Source organism: Thermobia domestica, chromosome 14 (genome assembly GCF_964235325.1).
Source record: "Thermobia domestica chromosome 14, izTheDome1.hap1.1, whole genome shotgun sequence".
Classification (NCBI taxonomy): domain Eukaryota; kingdom Metazoa; phylum Arthropoda; class Insecta; order Zygentoma; family Lepismatidae; genus Thermobia; species Thermobia domestica.
In genome coordinates this window covers 144,340,806-144,363,870 of record NC_137467.1, presented here as the reverse complement: position 1 = coordinate 144,363,870, position 23,065 = coordinate 144,340,806, and the positions used below count along the sequence as shown (strand labels likewise).

Genomic DNA, 23,065 nt, shown 5'->3' with positions numbered 1-23,065 from the left:
CAGCCTATTCATGTACAGATATCAAAGCTACATTTGCAAGAATGCTTCCAGGAGAATTGCCTGATAGTTTCTCCATTAACCCTAAAAAGATGCACTATTTGACCACTGATGTTCTTGGTGTGTAGTTCTATGAAGAAATGTTGGAAGATATTGGCTCTGTGCCATACAACATTTCTTATGATGAAACTACAAATGTTGGAAGACAAGGAGGAGCTGCAAGTTACCATTACATATTGGTCAGATCTCAGGAACCAGATAGCTAGAAGACATCTTGAGACTTTCTTCACTGGTAAAGCTGATACAGTTACCCTCCGTAATTTGATAAGCAAGGCAATCAGCAATGCCAGTTTTTCCCGAATCAGAATGCAGATGATTGGTTCTATGGCCCCAGCGTTAACAAGAAGGTTTTCAATTTGTTTCATGAACTTTTCGTCAAAAAGGTTTGGTAGATGCTGGTACATGTCCTATTCACATAGTCCATAATGCTTTCCTAAAATCGATTCAGACCTTTGGAGAAGATGCAATGACACTAGTAATTAGTGTTTATAATTACTTCCATGGATGGCCTTCACGTTGGGAAGAGTACGACTATTCAACAGGAGCTGAATCTGCAACCGCACAGGTTTCTGAAACACAACTACCAGATGGTTATCATATATAGCTTCATGTGAAAGATTACTTGAACAGTGGACTGGTGTACAACGGTACTTCTTGAAGTATATTCCATCTATAAAGAAAAGTGTTGTTTTGGATAAGTAGTCTGTGAGGAAAATTTTAGATCTACTCAAGAAGTCTGGGATGTTAGCTCAGTTGCACTTTACATTGTCTTCTGCGAAGTTGTATGAGAAATTTGCCCATAGTTTTCAGAGTGAAGTTTCGTTGGTTCATATTTTACATGCAGAGTTATTAGATGTCATTGGAACTATCGCAAGCAGCGTGTCTAAATGTGCTGCTGTTAATGAAGTCAGCTTCATATGATTGGACCAATTGCAAGTTGTTTTGAATCCGATAATTTACTGTCTAAAACAAATTGGCATCTCAGAGGAAACAAGAAAAGAACTAACTAAACTACCAGTACTTGAAGAGTGTACAAGCACATTATATTTCAGGTGGTAAACATTTGGTGCAAAATACAATGACACATTCTGTTAACATTAAACGAGAACTAGCATTTCTCACTCCTGAGGCTAGAAAATCACAAAGTAGCTGCAGGTACACTCATGTCCAAAATGATTGTTGCATATCTATAACTGTCTTCTTGTAAGAATCGAATTTGATAATGATTTTTCAGGGTACTTTTAATACTGAAACTGTGTATATAATCGGGAAATGTACAATTGTGGTAAATTTCATAGGAAAAGAATTATAAATACGAAAATTATGAAAACAATAACATGTTGCTAAATGGACAAGAAAATTTTATTTTAGTTTTATTCTTATTTACTGCTCTTTTGACATGAAATTTGCCACACACATGTCTTTACCGATTATACACATACTAACATAAGAAGTACCAGGCGAATTCGTTAGCAACTTACATTCCTAGAAAAACATAGACGTGCGACAATAATTTTGGACATGAGTGTACATCAGAACTGTAACAGTGCCAGATGGTCAACTTGACGAATAGAAATGTCTGTAGCTTGAGCATGAATCTGCTGGAAGTGAAATTACTTCACATATTGATAGTTACTGAGCTCTTTTTATGGGACTTAAGAAGGCGGATGGTTCACTAAAATTTCCTCTAGTTAGAAAAGTATTAAAAGCTGCACTCTGCCTGTCCCATGGTAATGCAGATATTGAAAGATTTTCAGTATCAAAAAATTCTCTGACAGAGGAAAAAACTCAGATGTCTTGTAGAACCTTAAACAGTATTTTGATTGTGAAAGATGCCTTAAAGTTTTATGACAACAATCCTCATCTCGTTCCAATTTCTAAAAAGATTTACCTTGGGTCCAAGTGCTCATAAGCATTACCAACAGTTTCTGGAGAACAGCGACTAGCCCAGGAAAGAAGTGCCACACTTGGAGAAGTTGAGAAAAGCAGAATAACAAAAACTGGAAAATGCAAGAGGTGCTAAGAAGAACGTAGAAGAAATTAAAAGCCAGCTTAGTGAAAGGAAGAGGAAATAGTGAGACCAAAGAATCTGCGAATTCTCTGCTTGGTGAAGCCACAAGTAGACTTCGGAAGGCTCTAAAAGAAGACCTGAAGGAGGCACAAATCGCTCAAGGGATATTTTAAGGTGTCATGTCATGGAAAGAAGAGGAATGCAAAGAGCACAAGGACATTCAAACTCTTCAGAATAATGTTGAAAAGAAGAGAAATGCTCTAATTACATCGTTTTTTAATGCACAGTCAAAGAAGAACTGAAATTTATCCAAATGCAAACTTTTTTTTTTAATCATTATTTTGTAATGCTCCTGAGATGTCAAATCATAACGATGTTATTGTATCTGAACAAAAAAAAAAAAAAAAAAAAAAAAAAAAAATCTCCATCCAGAACCAGAAATAAAAGCATTGTTCTGTTGGAAGTCTTTACAGCTGGGTTGTCCCTCAGCTTTCTTTATATATGTTCGAAAATTAAAAAATGTCTTGAATCATTTGTGAAGATTGGAAAATAGATAAATATATTTTTTTATTTCTCGTCTTAACCGGCATCTTGGAGGAAGTAAATTACTATTAAAAAAAAAAAAAAAGTTACATTTTCTAACTTACGACTAAAAGTTGATTTGTGAAGTTCCTTATCAGAGGCGAGTTGGTCTACAAAGTCTCCTTTTGTGCTTCATTTGGTCTACAAAGTAGCTATTTTCAATGCCATTAGACGCTCCGATGCCTGCAGGACCATGTGAAGGATATTACAGTATTCCCAGTTTCGTAATTAGTATACAAAGGTTGGGTTCTTCGAAAGGGCTAGTGAGTTATTTAATAAAACCTCAAGGGGCTTATGCAGAGTCGTTTTGACGAATGATTAGCGTCATACTAAAGGCCTAGCTACTGCAGGAGACATGTTAGTCGAACCCTTTAGTATGGCACTAATCACGCGTCACAATGACTCTGCATAACGCCTTTGGCTAGCTGGGGGCTCTGCCCCTAGTCCCTCGCGTTTTCTCCGCCTATGGCTTCACATCTCTTAGGTATCAGCCTTTGCATCAAGAGTGAATTTTCTGCATTTGCTCTTGAATTACATTTCCTGAATTTGGCACGGCTGGGGGCTTTGCCCCCTGACCCCTCACGTTTACTCGGCCTCGCACCTCTTAAATCCACAATTTACCAAATTTCAAGTTTTTTTTTCTTCCTATTTCAACTCCCCAAAAACGCCCACTAAATAACTTGGGAATTTCTTCATCCCCCTTTAGACCCTTAAAAACTAAAAATACTCACTTTTGGCAATTTTCCTGTAGGTTAGTCCTGGAAGGCTACAATCATGCAAAATTTCATCATTCTAATCCTGCCGAAAGTGCCTAAACATTTTGGGATGTACAGATGGTGATCAGAAAAATGGAAACACCTGAACGAAATTGCAACTACGAAATACGAACCTCGAAGAACGATACCACCACACCACTGTTAACTAATCTTCGGATTCGAATGGAAATGCTGTCTATGGATTTGATTTCGAAGAAAGGAAATAGAAAAAGTTTACGATTTACTGCTTCGTTGCATCCCACGCTCATTGTTGGACAAGCTTAATGTTTCATCATTCTGTATTTTTGAACTTCAGAAAGTTGAATTTACCACAGCAGCAAATTCAACAATCAGGCTCAGAGAAACAATGCAACGTTTTTCTTCTTCTTCTTTGCCAGAGATCTAGAACAAGCAGAGAGAGAGAAACACGTGCTGTTATAAAAATCCTTTCATCGGAATGTTCCTTGCATTAGGTCTGTGGCATCTCTGATGTACACGAAAAAAATCTTGCAAATACGGCTACTGGATGTTGGTTATTACAGGGGTCGTAAATGTGCATCCGGTACCCACTGTACGGAAAGAATATACAGGAAGATGAATATATTTATCTAGATTTTCATCGCTGAAGAATGTTTACTTATTTCCCACTTCAGTGACCTAGGAGCTTCTGAGTTTCACCAATCATCATTCCTGCTAGGTTTTATATATATATATATATATATATATATATATATATATATATATATATATATATATATATATATATATATATATATATAGATACGTAGTTTGCCCTACGTAGTTTGAACTTTTCAGGCAGCTTTGGCTGCTACAAATTCTTAACATTTTCACATAAGAAAAACTTATGTATTTTTTGTATTTTAAATTTCCATCACAAAAGCGATCTCAAACCTTCGAAAACTTTTACTTTCCTCACCAGAGCGATTATATACTTAAAAACAAAGACCATCCATTTTCTACCGTTTTTCCCCATCGTTGAGGCTACGAAATTATTTCTAAGTTTGAAATATATATATATATATATATATATATATATATATAAAATTGTTGACAAAAATTACTGCTGTATTTTATAAAATTAACTTATTAGTATAGAAAAGAATTATAAATAACCTGTTATATTTCCATATTTAATAAGTTATCTAATTATAAGCTTCCGTAATTAACTACCATTCAAACTGCAGTATTACTACTCCTTTTAAGCCAACAAAATTATTTACTTACAAGTAAACCTTACGTTTGGGTGAATCGAGTTGCTGACTGAGACACATATGAGAAAGTAGTACTAAATGTGGTCAGTATTTCAGTGAAGTTTTAGGTGCGAAGCTCCAGGGGTTTAGGAGATACAGCTACCAGAACATCACATGGAAGTACAGAATAGTCTTCATACAGTTTGAGGTAAAAGCTCTGTAAGATCTCTTGTAACGACAAAAGGTGAATAACAAATATATGGGTACATATTAGGACTAGGGGGAAGTCATATAGTAAGGGTATACTTGACGGCAGCCATCTTGAAATCCGCCATTTTGAATTAAGGTTAAGTTTTTAAAATAGGAATAGGGTCATGTGATACATGATTTAAGGCTCAAATTTAATCAGAAGAACAATGGTGGCATTAATTTTGATTTACGCGCAATTGGTAAAAAGTTACAGGGAAATTAAATGTTGTTGCAGCATATGTACCAGTATTAGTCCTTATTATTAAGGTGTCAATGTTATGCGTTTTGTTTAAAACTTTTGTCTGATTCAAAATGGCGGATTTGAACATGGCCGCCATCAAGGCAACTCTTACCATAGACCTAATATATATCCACCTACTTTTTATTTAATTATTATCATTAACACAAAATTTACAAGGTGGGGTAAAGAACTAATACATATGCTGCAACAATATTTAATTTCCCTGTAACTTTGTACTAATTGCGTGTAAATCAAAATTAATGTCACCATTGATCTTCTGATTAAATTTGCGCCTTAAATCATGTATCACATTACCCTATTCCTATTTTAAAAACTTAACCTTAATTCAAAATGGCGGATTTCAAGATGGCCGCCGTCAGGAATACCCTTACTATATGACTTCCCCCTAGTCCTAATATGTACCCATATATTTGTTATTCGCCTTTTGTCGTTACAAGAGGTCTTACAGAGCTTTTACCTCCAACTGTATGAAGACTATTCTGTACTTCCATGTGATGTTCTGGTAGCTGTATCTCCTAAACCCCTGGAGCTTCGCACCTAAAACTTAACTGAAATACTGACCACATTTAGTACTACTTTCTCATATGTGTCTCAGTCAGCAACTCGATTCACCCAAACGTAAGGTTTACTTGTTAGTATCATAAAATATGGATGATATAAACTTAGGAAAAAAAAAAAAAGAAAACAAGGAAATTATTATAATGAACAAATTATTGTAACAAAGCTGGTTAGTCTAGTAGGATTATAATATCACAGTTGGTAAGTGGCTAAAATAGGGGGCGGAAAATCCAAATGAACTCCTAGAAAGCTGTCACTTTTACCTTCATCGTTCCACGGATGGTGCTCAACTAATAACTGATATCAATTACAAACCTCAGTTTAGCCAGGAATGTATCGAGACATTAGAGCGGTTAAATACGTCATTCAGAAGGGTCAGTGAAAGTCGACTATGTTTATCGTGAGCAACTTTCTGTAGTTCACTAAATTGCAAAATACATTTTGCCTTAGTCAGTATCTGCCGGCAACGGACTACCATGTATTCAACTATTTAAAAAAATTATAGAAAAAGAGAAAGCAGCTGCTCTAAACTCCTTTGCAGAGTTCATTAGTTAAGATTGTCGAATTTTCTTTTCCGTTGATTTGCACATTCACAGATGTAATAAAAGTGAGAAAGACGGTAGGATGCACGAAAATGTGGACAACTTACGAACCGTCGTCAACATCACAGCTTCAAACACTGCTATTATATAAGATATTAATTTATACATAAGTATAATTTGGAAAACTGACTAGTAAGAAGTTCTGACACAGATTCAAATGTGCTGTCAATGCATCAATCCTCCAGGTTCTGTTTAACATCCCATGATTACGTACCGAGGTTAAGGGAGATAATTAAACGAGGTATGAAGTAATTCCAAATTTGGAGCGAAGAGTCTACTTTTATTGATTATTCATATAATTTTTAGTGTATCAATTGTTTTCATGAACGAACACACTAGCAGATAGTTGAATTTAGCATATCAACGAAAAGCACAATGGCTTTGAAAAACTGCGTTTGCGGAACAAAACGAAAAGGCCTTTGCCCTCTTTCTAATGCTGAGAATTCTATTTTTCATTGTTTACACTGAGAATTCGCGCTCCAAATGTTTTTCCAATGTTAAGTCTATGGGCATCCCATTTTTCGGTGATTATTCCTCAATAGTATGTAATCCCTTACGACACTTAGCGTGCGCTCTTGAATAACCATGTCAAATTTGGTTAAGAACGGTGCAGGCATCTCGGAGGAGTATCCGGACAAACGAGTATAGAGGAGCTTGCTCGAATAAGTGATAATGGCGGAATGAATGATGTGGGTAGAAACGGGAAACGCCATAGGAAATACAAGATATATGTCCTATAAAACAGCTTGGCGGGAGCCGGGAGTGAACCAGGAATCCCACACGTCAGAGGTGAGCACAGCTTTGTTTCACGATGCAGGATCAGAAAATGTACACTCACCCCTTGTTTTAACAAACTAAAAGAGAGCAATAGCAGTACAATGTTGCCAACTGTTCATAAGCTGTGATACTTAAAGTATACAATTACATTACGAAAGAAAGAAGAAAATACAGTCTTCCATCTATAATAAAGTACACTCATCTGATAATGTAAAATACCTGGTACATTGTAAATATATACTATATTATAGTAAATTCAGCATTTTTAATTTTAGATCAAGATTTTCAAACTGAATCAGCTCTCCAGATTTATCCATTGCTTCCGAATCCATCAAATCGAGCTCCGTAGAACCGAGGAATGGGTGTACGTATTATTAAAAGTGTGAACCTGAATAAGAATTATCATTCCTTGGACTATACGAAACGATCAAGTTGTTTATGATTATACGAGGGTGATTCAGAAAGTAATGCCTCCAAGCTCACTACTTGGCCAATAGTACTGCAAACATTCTGAACTGTTTATCATTAATGCACTGATGTTTAAGCTATACAATGTTAGTTCTTTCACCTTCTTATTCCAAAGTAATGGAGCAATTCATGGCATCCAATGGTGACGTCTGGTTGAAAGAGCGGGTTGTCATTGAATTTCTGACAGCGGATTGTTGTGCGGCCAGGAACATTCATCGCCGGCGACGAGTCGTGGATACACCATTACGACCTGGAAGCGAAGCGTCAATCGATGGAGTACCACCACACGTCCCCTCCTCCACGAAAAAAAAAAAAAAAAAAATCCAAAGTTGTCCCATCTACTGGCAAAGTTTTGTTGACATTCTGCCTCATCCTGCCTTTAGTCCGGATCTTGTGCCTTGGAACTTTGGCTCTTCCTCAAACTTAAGGACCACTTTAAGGGCCAACGCTACAGTTCTGACACAGAGGTGAAAGCAGCAGTTTGGCAATGGTGTCGCCAGCACCAACCACATTTCTTCGCCGATGGCATGAAAAACCTTGTTTCACGTTGACGTAAGTGTGTTACCTGTAAAGGGGACTATGTTGAAAAATAATGCCACCATTTGTAGCTGACATTTCAAGCTTTCCACTGATACCTGTATCGGTGCTATGTGTCAAACACAAGTAAAGCTATCACCTTGGAGGCACTTCTTTTTGGATTATCCCCGTAAATAGAATTCCTTCTTGGTAGCACATAGGTTTTTAAATCGTACAATAAAACTTCCAAGTATTTTGCCTTATACATTTATATTAAATAAAAAAAGAATATGTTACATATATACATAACTTGCCATTCAAAAATAACATCATGAACAGCTCGTAAATAACAGCATAGGAAAAGAAAAAAAAAACCATACTGTCGGGAATATGCTAATTATTGAAATTACATAATAATAATTTTCAATAACAAATATTATAAACATTATTAATCAATTTCTTTTCTCTGTCTACTAAAACTTTTTTTTTTTTTTTAAATTTATAATAAGTAAATATTATTAGCAACAGTTAGGAAATACAATGGTCTATAGGTTCCTTTTTATATTAAAAAAATGAAGCTTCGATGTCTGGTTGTATTATAACAACATATGTTGTGAAACGAGTGTGCAAAACCTTTTAACAAACTCATCATGTACATGTTACCAGAAAATAATTCGTTCATTATGTACACTTAATTCAGGGTTCCCACAGACTTGTAAACTGCTTTTCCTGACAAACGTTTGTTTAATTTTTCCACTTTTTCGCAACCCCATTAGTTTAGTGAAGATATACCTAACTAAAGATAGGAAACTGACTTCCTATAAAACAGATCGACCTAAAAAACATGCCTGACCATATATATATATATATATATATATATATATAATTATACATGAACATACTATCAACTGTTGAGTAGTTTCAGGTCTTAACTTCAAAGACTGTCATTGGATCCTAATAAAATTTATATGGAAACTGCCAGAAGGGTTATTATCTATGTCAAAGTTATGCGTGAGCATGCACACGATGAAGTCGGTTAATTACGATATTAAAAACTATAAACCTTGATGAGTTTCATGACACCTAGCTCCGACGACTACCATCTGATCCTAATTAAATTTATATGAAATCATCGCGAGAACATACTTTTTAAAACAAAAAGTAAATCAACAAAACAGGTCCACGTATGTCGAAATTATACGTAATCATATACACACTTGTAGTATGAACACTGTCAGCCATTGAAAAGTTTCATGGTCTAGCTCTGAAGACTGTGGTTAGATCCCTTTGAAATTTATGTGGAACAACCGGAAAAGAGTCTTTCAAACAAGCAAACAAAAAAATAAATACATAAAATAAAATCGATGCTCTTGTGTCGAATACTTATGCTTGAAAATATGCACAAAACAAACAAACAAAACACGCACACAACGTTTGGGAGGTGATTCCTGACACCAAGATAAGACAAAAAGTGTAGACCAACTTGGGTGCACCAATGCTTCCTTTCGGAGTTATAGGCTGCCGAAAATATGAACTTTAAAGGTCTATAGCTCCAACACTATGAGAATTACCGTAGTCGGTTCAAGACTTCACTTAGGAATTAATATGTCCCCTATCCAAAAACACATGTTTCAGAATCTTACGGTACTCACGAAGCAATTTTTATAAAGGGGGTTTAGCTACGGGCACATAGTTTGGAATACTCTCCAACTACCTCTATAAAAATTGTTGCAGAAGTACCACAGGATTCTGAAACTTGGATATTTGGAAAGGGCACATATTAGCACTGAAAAGCTTTTCAACGATTTCTCGTGATTTTCTCTTATTTTCCAAGTCTGTGGGAACCCTGTAATCTATATATGAGGTAATTATGCAAAATCCAACATTACGGAGGAAAAATTAATAATAATTACTAGTATAATTAAATAAATTGGTAGTTCACTTACTGTGGAAGTGTTATACTGTCTGACACACACACAAAAAAAATTTCGCCAACATTACCTACAGTTGTCAAAAAAAGGTTTTATCTCTAGTATCCCATACAGCTAGCCAACAAAGTGTACAACAGCTCTGCTATATATATATATATATATATATATATATATATATATAAAGCTGTACCAAATTGAGTCAGACGGCGTAAAAGAAATATATATTTGAAGGACAACGAGTTCACAGTTGGAAACTGATTATTTACCTTTTTTTCAAAAGCGCTTTACTAGAACCCGCAAGTAGTATGTTTTGATACCTAAACTTGCAAGACAACTCGTACATAGAAAGGTTAACGTACTTGGAAAACCTGGGTTCGATTCAAGATGGAATACATAATAATTCAGGTCTCTTGTTGAAATGAAGCTTCCTGTCTCACAATATTCACGTCTTCATAGCATGTGATGAGGAGAGACTAAACTCCAAATGAACTAAGCTGCAAAAGATGCCTCCTATGGATAAGGCTACAGAGATTCTTCCAGATGAGTGAATTTCCATCTTTTCAGGCATGGATTGTAAATGATATCTTTTATAATCTTTAAAGTTGGATTATTTTCTTGTATTACAGACGGTTTTACTAACTCTTGTTATTCTATTCCATTACATTTTACAATATTGTATGGCTAAAAATATAAGTAATATATTTTTATGATTTATTATAGCCGATATTTTCTTAGCATTTCGGAAACAACATTTATTAATGGTTATGTCACGACTAATCTAACCTTTTTTTTTTTTTTTTTTTTTTTATAAAATTTGAATCAGAAATAAAAGCAAGGACAGGATGGCAAAGGAAGCAGAGTTTACATGTTGCTAATCAAAGACAAACATTAAAAAAAAAAGAAAAAATGTGGAATTAAGAGTCTGCAAGGTAGAAAAGGAGAGCAACATCTGGAAGGCGAGAGGAAAGTGTTGAGAATGATTAAAACAAAAGAAAACGTTATAAAATACAATCTCGAACACTATTCGTGTATCAACAGGGAAAGACAAATCAACACTTATAAGATTTTTACCCGGAATGAATTATTACAACCCAGGCAAAATACCTAAATTTTTAGTTAAATTATCTTTGGAGTTTAAAAGGTAACCAATAATATGAAAGGAACCATCGCATGTACATGATGAGAACTCTGAACACTTAATATCCAATCAAAAACTATATCTGTAAACAACGACAATGGGCATATAAATCATTTATTTCAAACGGATGAATCAAAATTAGATTTACATTACAGCTTTCACTGAAGGGGAACTTAAAAAAAAGCAGTTTAATATTTCGATCTGGTTCATATAACATCATTGGGAACCACCAGACAAAGCTAATACATGGACAAATTTCCAAATAAGGGAAGAAAAGTTTCAGAGGCATTGAATTCTAGTAACAATGTACTTCTAGAGCCCTTCTACTGTTCGTTGTACCGTTAATGACTTTTTAAGCAGAGAAATGGGTTTCTTATAATGCGTACAACTAAATGGAATAAAAGCACACGCACATGAAACACACCTCTCCTGGGTTGAGGATTCTGTTAGTTAATGTGTGTAGTTTTAATGGATTAAATAGTGCGTTTTGGAAGAAATATTTATTTCTTTAAAAAAAATTCTACTTTGATCATTTTTTAATACAAGAAAACTGCGTAAAACATGACAGCAAGTTCTGAGTTTATTGATAGCAACGATAAGGTAAGAAGTCCGTCACAGATAATCCTGATGGTTATCTCTGTTCCACATACGACTCTGACTTGTTGGTTTTAGACCACTATTTTGAAATATTGCTATATTATCTTTGGTCAACTTCTTCCATGATATATATTGTTCTTCATAACCTTATTCTAACAAACAAAAAATTCCTATGTTTTAGCCACTTTCCGCTCTCTCACGATAAACCTCACATGGGGTTGAATAACCAACAATTAAAGGATATTTGGAACAGTGAGTAGAAACTAAATTATGTGATACAATTAAATAAGTAAAATACCATCAGAGATACTTTACAGAAGGTTGAAAAAAAAAAAAAAAAAAAAAAAAAAACTTAATCTTACTCAAACTATGCATTCCAAAATAATATATATCTTTCTTAAGAAAATGTAGGACTTTCGAAACAAATGAACGTTGTTTGGAGTTAGAGTTGGATTGGAGTTGAGAGTTTAGCGCCCCTTTCACCATCCAGGCTATATGAGACATTACCATCTTAACGTGGGATCCAAACCACATGAGACCCCATCGGGAATCGAACCGGGATGTCGAGCGCAGACGACGTGCACGCTAACCATATAGCCATGACAAACAAATTGAAGTTGAACGTTTCGCAGTGAAAATAACAGCACAGTGTGTAAGTAAGTACTACCAAATGGCTACTTAGTCCAATTTGCGTCTTTTTGGAATGTTACTATTTACCACTCAAGAGGTGAATTTTTCAGCGGAATTTTATGATTTCAGAATGATAAAATGTTACAAGGAAAGATTTTTTTTTTTTTTAATTTAAAGAGATAACCAATTTCTTATTGAAAGGAATTTGCAGGACAGTTTTAACCATAAATAGTGAACAGACCATACTTTACATCCCTTTGTTTCATTAACAAGTCTTATTAGTATGTTAACTCGATTTTTTTTTTTTTTTTTTAAATGCTGGCAACTTCGGGAATCTAATAATAATAATTGAATATCAAACTATTTACAAATACCTGATTACTTGCTATCTCTTCTTCAGTGTTCGAGTGAGTCATTAATGAAATTAAATTTTAAAAAAGCTGGTGAGTGAAATTTTGTGGCACAGTGTATAAGTACCAACTTCAAGAATGGAACAAGTAGCGTAGTGGTTAAATGAATGAAATCCTGGCTCTATTCTGTGTCCTGTCGTGCATTTTTCACTCTTTGAATATCACAGAATTCGCAATTATAATGGAATTAGTGTTAGAAGAAAAAAACATATTTTCTCCATTTAATACATAAAAACTACTACAAAATTCTGGGACTGCATGTCTACACTTAACGTCGTCTAGTATTCCCCAATGATGTCCTATGAAACACGACGAAATGGCAAGTATTTCGTAAATTCTTCTCGTTTTAATAACTACGAAATTATTCGGATTTTTATTTATCTACATAACTGGGATACAAGCCAAGACAACGAATTTTTCGCTAAGCATTATGATGCAGTCTGAATTTTGTCTCTCAAATACTGCTCTCTATTACACCCAATTCTACAAAAGAGCATTTAAAAAATGACTTTCAATTTTATACACTTGTTACATACAACACCAACACACGCACACGTATCACACAACTCTTGACTAAACAATATACCGTATATCTATGTACAGAATATGAAGTATTTAACAACATACCAAAAACTCAATCAATATACATACGACTCGTTTCTCTTAATTATTCCACAGCGCGGCAGTACAAATACCTATCCCTGAAGAAAGAAAGAAAAATCACATGACCAAGGATTATGCATAAAACTCTCCATTCAGAACATAAAATTCAGAACCACCTGCAAAGTGGGATTTGTTTTTAAATTGGTACCCTTCAGTTTTAAGTAGGAAAATATGCATTTTTTCTTTATTGCACAAATCGAGATTTCTTATTTATATATAAATGTTTCAAGTCGTTAGTGTGGTCAGTATTCGTTAACAGTTCATAGAGACATGTTTGTTTTTACTTTGTTTCAATGTGGTTTGAAATTAGTTACCGCTGTCATGAAGCTTCTTGAGTAGCATCAGTCTGTACTTCTTTATCCTCGGTGTCTGCACTGAGAAGTGATTTTCTCAAGGAACCATTGTTGCATGCTATTTCTAATAACTCCCGCAGTCCCTGTAATGGATATAAATAAATAATAAACACTGCGGAAACGAAACACAGTTACTTTAATAATATAAAAAACATTTATTTGCATTTTCAACACTCTTTTCCATCTTCCTTGAAGGCACATATTTGTGAATAATCTTTCACCTAAATACCGTATTTACGCGAATATACTGCGCACCTTTTCTACCCAGACATACAGTAGTATCCAAAATTTTGGTGATCTCTAGAATTAATGGTCCATTATATTCGAGTGCATCTTGGGTCCGTAGTTCACCGGTAATTTTACTCAAATTTATAGTTTCTTACACCAAAATGCATTGTTGCAATTCTAGACTTCGTAAAATTTATTGCTACTTTATTATTGTATAGAACATTTAGAATAGGCAGCCACGTAATGTATGGCAAACAGACAAGATCATTTTATGATGTTAATTTTAAGAGTAAAATTGTACGTAACTGTTCTCTTCAAATGGTTATTTTATGTAACAATGAGTATGTCATATAACAATAAACCAGGGCGCTAAATTTCAAAGTCAGACGCACTCGCCAATCAGAAAATGATAATCGCCAGTATCTCTTACATACAAATTATTAGAGATCCCTCCCCGCAACGACCTTTGGTTTGACACAGAAAAAGATTACACCAGAGCATAAAATTTCAAAACCAGACAATTAGATTCAGGATAATCAATTTTGAAACGGACAATTCATATACATGTTTAAAAAAAAATCTTACTTTCAGACTTCACTTCATTTTCCATGTCCGTTGTGAAGACTCCACATTCCGTGTTTTCTCTCACTTAATGATAATTACACAGCCACACACACAAAATAAATAAATTAAATAAAAGTTCTGTGAACCACACCTCAGGATATGGATTCGATGTACTTTGTTACACAGAATCCAAATTTCGAAACCCTATCACGATTGACCGTGTCAGTTTTTTGTTTTATGGGCGAAAAACTTATTTCCTCTCTATTCAAAATCACTCAAATTTTCGTCCATAAAACAAAACTGACACGGTCAATCGCCGTGGGGTTCCGAATTTTGGATTCACCGTAACAAAATATATCAAATCCGGTTGCACAGAACTTTTTTTTTTTTTTTTTTTAAGGCTGTCTTACGTGTATCCTCCCTATCCAAAATCGCTAAAATTTTTCGTCCATAAAAAAAATTGACACGAGCGATCATCCTGGAGTTTTGAAATTCGGATTTTGTATAACAAAATACATGGAATCCATGCCCTGGAATCCGGTGCACAGAACCTTTATTTATTTGTGTTTGTGGCTGTGTTATTTTCGTGCGAAACAGTAACTGCACAGCCCTGTAAGTTGTCATTTCAGAACTTGAAAATAACCCTCGTTACGAAAACATTCAGTTCACATGGCAACACGATGGTGAACCGTCTCTGGTGTTGCTCTGATAAATTTCTCAGATCAACACTACGATGAATGGATTGGTCGTCGTGATTCGGCAGATTGATCACCCCGTTCATGTAACTTCCCATCATACGACTTCTCCACGTGGGGTATAGTCAAAGATGAAGTGCCTTCCACGCAAACGGATTTGAATCATTTGAAACAGCTAATCGATTGTCAAGGATGAGGTGTTTTCCGGGCAATCGGATTTGGATCACTTAAAACAGCTAATCGAACAATCAATCATTTAAGAGATTGAACACCAATCCTCAGTTGTATCATGATGCATCAGACTCGCGCTAATCCGGCCATTTCTTGCAAAGAAGGGTGCTGGATTAGCGAAAGTGACGGATTACTGAAAGTGTCTGAAATTGAATTTAACACATATAGTACACAAATATAAGTACTATATTTTATTAAATATAAGGTTCACAGAAAAAATAGAGAAACTTAATGTTTAAGATTGTATGTAGATTACTCGCTATGAAACCTGTCCCAAATGTTCAGTTGAAGCTATGAAGATGCTTGACGGCGGCATGCATTATCACGCAACCGCTTTCCAAGCAACAATAAACCGAAGCCACAATAATACTTTATATATTTTTCCGCTGCTACGGTATAAACAAATACAACCGTTGATAGATTGTTCTAACGCTATGCGGCAAATGCCAGATGTGGGACCAGATTACTGGGAGCTGGATTAGCAAGAGTCTTGTATATTTGTAAATCAGTGCTGAGGAGATGCACCTTGTGCATTGACCATGGTGGAAGACAATTTAAACAGTATTTGGAAGTACAATAAAGATAGTCAAGTCACCTAGATTTTTTCTTCATATATTGGGGAAAGCAGCTTTGTGCCGTTCCCCAATGATATATATATATAATGATAAATGTGCTTTCTAGGAGGACGAGAGGAATAGTGCATGGAGTTAGTGTCAGAAACCACCAAAATATTTCACTTCCGGCTACCAGTCTGCAATTTTACACAGTTCTTATATGTATGCCAAAGGAAAAGAATCCGCCGGGAGACACTTGATCTGACGTTCGGAACTCATGTGATGACGTCATCAAAATGGCGGACAGCTTGATTCAAAAAATAAGTCATATCTCCGTTATTTATGGACCGATTTTCTTCAAACTTGGCTCATTTTAAAGGAAATTAAATTTGCAATAAAACATGTTACCAAAATCATCATCATCATCATAGGTATTCTGCCTTTATTGACAGGTCACTTGCCGCAGCTGAGAAGCTTCCATGCTCCACGGTCCTCCGCTAACCTTTTCGTCTTCGCGTATGATCTTTCTGTTTTAATATCATCCATTAATTGTAGTCTCTTTCGCCCCCTCCCTCTCTTTCCCGCCACCATACCCTCTAGGACGTCCCTCATAAAACAATCTCTTCTTAGGCAATGTCCCAACCAGTTTCTCTTCCTCTTCCTAATAATATCTAAAAGTGTTCTTTTCTCACCCACCATTTCTAACACTCTCGCATTCGTTTTCCGCTCGACCCAACTAATTCTTTCCATTCTTCTCCACACCCACATTTCGAAGGCTTCCAGTCGATTTTCGTCACCTTTACGTAATGTCCACGTTTCCGCCCCATACAGTACAACACTCCACACGAAGCATTTTATGAGTCTTTTTCTCAACTCTTTGTTCAAGGTCCCACAAAACAGACTTTTCTTTCTTTTAAAGGCTTCTTTCGCCATTCCTATCCTTGCTTTTATTTCACGTTCGCATTTCATGTCATTACTAAGAACACTACCCAGGTATCGAAAACTATTCACTTGTTCTATTTTCTCCCCTCCTACTTTTATATTTGACACAGACCCCTTCGTTCCAATCACCATGGCTTTTGTCTTTCTAACATTTATTTTCATCCCATATTCTTCAAAGCCCTTTCTCATTTTTTCTAACATTTTATTGATTTTCTTTTCAGATTCTGCAACAAGCGCCATATCGTCTGCAAATCTTATACATCTAATCATTCTACCTCCTACCGAAATGCCATCATCATCATGTAGGCTCTTTTTCACTATTTCTTCTAGATAGACATTAAATAGTGTTGGCGAGAGGCAGCATTCCAATTGCACTCTCTTCCGTCAGTTCTTCCCCTATCCTAACACTTACTGGTTGGTTCATGTATAAGTTTCTTTGTTACCAAAATATTTCCTCTAAAATTAACTGTTTCGGAGTTATTTAAGAATTTAATAAATTAATGAGTATTAATTTATTAAATTCTTAAATAACTCCGAAACAGTTAATTTTAAACTAAACACTTAGGTAACGTGTTATATTGTTAATTTCATTACCTTTAAAATGAGCTATTAATGAAGAAAATAGGTTCATAAATAACTGAGATATCACATATAACGTGTTAATTACATTATTAAAATGGCGGTCACAACTTCTAACAGATAGCGACAAATTCAGCCAAAATACTTCACTTCCATATCCCAGTTCCAAATTTTGCATACTGTTTATATACATAATATTTGGTCTAGGAATTAATTCGTGCGGTTTTTAATAAAAATTGAAGCTTTATTTCAAAAACAAAGTAAATGAATACGTTAACAAAAATATTGTCCATCGCTAGCCACTACTTTCTCCCATCTTTCAGGCAATTTACGGATTCCGTGTCGAAAGAATTCCTCATGTTTTGACGCAATCTAATCAAAGATCCATTTTTCGATATTTTCTGAAGAAGTGAACCGCTGTCCAATCAAATCGTTATTCATGTAATCGATCAAGTAGTAGTCAGACGGAGCAGTGTCTGGTGAATATCGCGGGTGGAGTAACACTTTCCATCCGACATTTTCCAAATAGGTTTTGACCGGTTTTGCGACATGTGGTCGAGCGTTATCATCTTGATAAATAAGTTTATTATGCCTGTTATTCCATTCTGGTCGTTTTTAGGCCAGAGCTTGCTTCAAACGCATTAATTGTTGTCGATAGCGGTGTCCATTAATAGTTTCACCAAGTTTCAGAAGTTCATAGTACACCACACGTTTCAAATCCCACCATATATACAGCATAACCTTTGCACAATGAATATCTCGTTTCGGTTGTGAAGGACCTGGTTCACCTTGCTTCACCCAGGCCTTTTTTCGTTTAGGATTCTCGTAATGAATCCACTTCTCATCACCAGTTAAAATTCGATGCAAAAATCCCTTCCTTTTCTGTCTTTGAAGCAGCAATTCGCAAACGGTTTTTCTTCTTTCAACGTCTTTCTTTTCAATTCATGTGAAACCCAATAAGACATCTTTTGAATCATTCCTATGGCTTTGAGACGTTTGGAAACTGTTGTTTGCTCAACTCCAAATGCTTCTGCAAGTTCGTCCTGCGTTTGACACAAATCCTGATCAAGCAATGCTCTCAATTCTTCATCTTCAAATTCTTTTGGCTGTCCAAATTGCTTTTGGTCTTCCAAGCTGAAATCACCACCTTTAAACCGTGCAAACCACTTCTGACACGTTCGCTCAGCTAGAGCATGGTCACCAAACACTTCCACTAAAATATGATGACTTGCGGTAGCACTTTTCTTCATGTTAAAGCAATGAAGAATAACTCCCCGCAAAAACACTTTATCAGGCACAAAATGCGCCATTTTCAGTTGAAGAAAAAATGTTGTTGTTTCCGCTTCAAGCAACTGACATATACTAAACAAGATGCTCAATGACTGTAGTTTTCAACGCATGTTTGGATCAACGAAACTATGGGACAATAAGCTAGTTACGCCATCTTTTGTAAAACCGCACGAATTAATTCCTAGACCAAATAAATAATTTTAAATTACCTGGAAGACACTTAATTTAACATGCTGAACTCCTATGTTGACGTCATCAAAATGGTCACCGGGATTAAAAACATAGATTTGCTTAAATACACTTAACTCCGTTACCAATCATTTTGTTGAGTCTTAAATACACTTAACTCCGTTACCAATCATTTTGTTGAGTCTTCCAATTGTTCCATTTGAAAGAGCATGAAATACGCTACAAAAATGTTATTCGATTTAGTTTATAGGTAAATGGTTTATGAACTATATATAGCGATGACAACTTGGAAGTGGATGAAAAGAAGATCCGTACATTTTCTTCTAGTAGATGGCAGAAGTTTCTACTTGAAGAAAACGCAAAAACATTTCTTTTGTTTTTGCTAGTGGTGACTTCTGTTACTTACCAAATTTTTAGAAAAGAAACAAATATTCTATCACACAATGTACTGGAAGACCACCATGGTTCTAGAATATCTCCTTTTAGATTAGGTCCGCAACATTCGACAGGGCAGTTTGATAGATTTTATTTCTACTCTGGGAAAAATTTGTCCATGGATGTTTCTTCTCGATCATACTATCTATGGGCGATGGCTGCCAGTGCTTTCGTACAACTTAAAGCAACTGCCAGAGATGCATCCAACAATTTTCCGTGAGTTTCAAAGCGGAAATATATCTGGCTGCAAAACTAAAAGAAAATTTTCCAGGATAGCACATGACCAGTTACATGAGCAGAACAACAAACTAATTAAAAATTCTTCAATTAACCTATCCCGTCTAAGTCAAGGGGAGGGGCTATTGCAATGGATGGTTGCAGGACCCGAAGTTGTCCGCGTGATTGGAGAGTTCGAAAAGGATCGGAACCTGAAATCTAACATCACTTCCGAGGAGCATCATGAAAATACTCCAATTTTTCATAAGAAATTTGAAAACAATGTTTCTGCCCTTGTTGAAGTGTTTGAATCATACGGCAACCCATTCGAAGATGACGAGTTAACTACAGTCAACAGCAGTAGAATCGTTCTCCCAGAAGAAAATGCGATGAGCGTCATGTCGGCAAATGATACAGGGAAAAGCCAATTTGATACTTTTGTCGAAGATCGGTTGATCCTTAGGAAAGTTTCCATCCATGAAGACATCAAAAGAAACAACCTTCCCTTGAGGATTGCTAAGAAAGTTACAGTTAAGTCTAAAGACAAGCAGAAAATAGTAGACCTGAGAAAAGACAATACTCTTTTTTCCAAGTTGTACCTTGCTAGTCGATCAAGGGAAATTGACGTCAAAAAGTTCTTTACCCATGAAAATAGCTCATGTCCACCTTCCATATCCGACCGCAGTAAGCTCGGAAAACCAATAAAAAAAATCCGACGTGGTGTCCTGTATCGTCGAGTCAAGTGGAGTTCGGGTGACCACTGCTCATGAGCCCGAAGTTTCTTCATAATCGATGCAGCAGCCTTGATCTAAATGCAGCCGGACATTTCAAGAGTACTGTAACCAGATTGTTAAACCATACATTCTAATGAGAATAAGATCTGTGGAAAGTGTTGACCTAGTTTTTGACCCCTACCTAGAAGGAAGCCTAGAAAATGCCGTAAGACAGTCGAGAGGGTTTGGGCTCAGAATAAATGTAAAATCTAATGTTGTCATCCCCAAATCTTTCAGTAAGTTCCTTGCTCACAGTAAAAACAAGGAAGAACACTTTGAATTTTTAGCTGAAAACCTGGTCAAAATGGATCTCCCCGCCGGGAAAAAAGTCATTTGCACCTACAGAGTCACGGTAATCGGATCGCAAATGGAGGCGACATTTGAAACCGATGCCGATGCCTGTCTTCCGAATTCCATGAAGAAGCCGATGCCTGTCTCCTACTTCATGTATGGCATGCCATGGAATACTCGGGTTGTTCTTAGGTCATGGTGAAAACTGTTGATAGTGACGTGGTAGTAATTGCTATATATGCCTTTTCTAGACTCAATACACTGAAAGAATTTTGGATTGAATATGGCAGTGGAAAGCACCTCCAATACCTTCCGATCCACGAGTTGCACAACAAAGTTCCACGAGGAGTTCCAGATCTTTTGCCTTTCTTCCATGCATTTACGGTGGCTGACACTGTGTCAAGTTTAGCAAGTATTGGTAAAACCACCGCATGGAAAACATGGATGACTTTCCGAGATGTAGACAAAGCTTTTTTGGCATATTCTCAAGTTCCGGACAACATCTCTGAAGATGACGACACGCTTTTACTCATTCAACGCTTTGTAGTTCTTATGTACCATTCATCAAGTTCTGCAGAGACCGTCAATGAGGCCAGGCGGATTCTCTTTACCCAGCAAAACAGACCCATTGAAAATATACCACCAATCAGCAACGCTCTGTTGCAACACTTGAAGAGGGCCATTCTACAATGTTCTTTGTGGACAAACTGTCTTCAACGGAACAGCCAACGCTTGGATCCTTGTGAGTGGGGATGGAAGAAGACCGCAGATGGCTACGAGCCCCTCTAGTCGACAAGCCCAAACTTCACCATGGAAAATCTAAATAACTTGATAGCATGCAAGTGCAAACAGATTTGCACGCGCTGTCGATGTGTAAAAATACACGAACTTTGCACTTTACTTTGTAGTTGTGAGGGGTCAATGCAGAAATTAAGTTTAATCTTACAAACTTGTCACTTTGTTTAAAGTTTACATTGTTTTCAATAGTTGTGGCTTCCGCGTTAATAATCCATATGGACTGTACATGTTTTCATTGTGAGAAACTGTTGTAAATATCTGTTACCGTTCGTAAAAAAGAAAAGTTTTTTTTTTTTTCATTTTTGCCAATCAGTAAAAAGAGGGCATTGGATCCACTAAAAGATGTAAATAACTATTTTTATTTTCATATTCACTCTTTTGTGGTATATTTTCTAATTAAAGATGAATCACTCTTTAAAAAATTATACAAGCATGCAACATTGCAATGGATGTAATGTGTTGAGTTAACGCCTCTTATAACAGAAATGTCATTGCAAAATATATTAAGCCTACAGCAACCATTTTAAAACATTGCTTTTTATCCCCTTCCACGTTGTCAGGGGGTAAAAATAAAATTTTTGTAGCTTATTTCATGCTCTTTCAAATGGAACAATTGGAAGACTCAATAAAATGATTGGTAACGAAGTTAAGTGTATTTAAGCAAACCTATGTTTTTAATCCCGGTGGCCATTTTGATGACGTCAACATAGGAGTTCAGCATGTTAAATTAAGTGTCTTCCAGGTAATTTAAAATTATTTATTATGTATATAAACAGTGTGCAAAATTTGGAACTGGGATATGGAAGTGAAGTATTTTGGCTGAATTTGTCGCTATCTGTTAGAAGTTGTGACCGCCATTTTAATAATGTAATTAACACGTTATATGTGATATCTCAGTTATTTATGAACCGATTTTCTTCATTAATAGCTCATTTTAAAGGTAATGAAATTAGCAATATAACACGTTACCTAAGTGTTTAGTCTAAAACTAAGGGTTTCGGAGTTATTATGTATTTTTCTTCAATAAATACTCATTATTTTATTAAATTCTTAAATAACTCCGAAACAGTTAATTTTAGAGGAAATATTTTGGTAACATGTTTTATTGCAAATTTAATTTCCTTTAAAATGAGCCAAGTTTGAAGAAAATCGGTCCATAAATAACGGAGATATGACTTATTTTTTGAATCAAGCTGTCCGCCATTTTGATGACGTCATCACATGAGTTCCGAACGTCAGATCAAGTGTCTCCCGGCGGATTCTTTTCCTTTGGCATACATATAAGAACTGTGTAAAATTGCAGACTGGTAGCCGGAAGTGAAATATTTTTACGCTAACTCCACTCACTAGAAGGAGATCCGTAGAATATTCTAATAAAAGTGATTCCTATTTGAAAAAACTTAAGGGTAGGGTAAATCAGGAAAAAACAACTTTTTTCATTCTTATCCAGTTAGACCTAGAGAACATAAGGTAACGGGTTGCTGTCAAGTTCTACTGTAGCGCAGAGTTA

General features: G+C 35.7%; 1 protein-coding gene across 3 annotated transcripts in view; it reads right to left on the bottom strand.

Annotated features, from left to right (window-relative positions):
• Positions 1–8,301: 8,301 nt before the first annotated feature.
• Fgop2 (Fibroblast growth factor receptor 1 oncogene partner 2) overlaps positions 8,302–23,065 on the bottom strand; it is a 36,656-nt gene continuing 21,892 nt past the window's right edge. For all 3 annotated transcript variants that reach the window (XM_081738995.1, XM_081738996.1, XM_081738997.1), the window contains exon 6: positions 8,302–13,853. In XM_081738995.1, the coding sequence (XP_081595121.1) occupies positions 13,737–13,853 (117 nt within the window). In that variant the 3' untranslated portion in view covers positions 8,302–13,736. The remainder of the gene's footprint in view (positions 13,854–23,065) is intronic.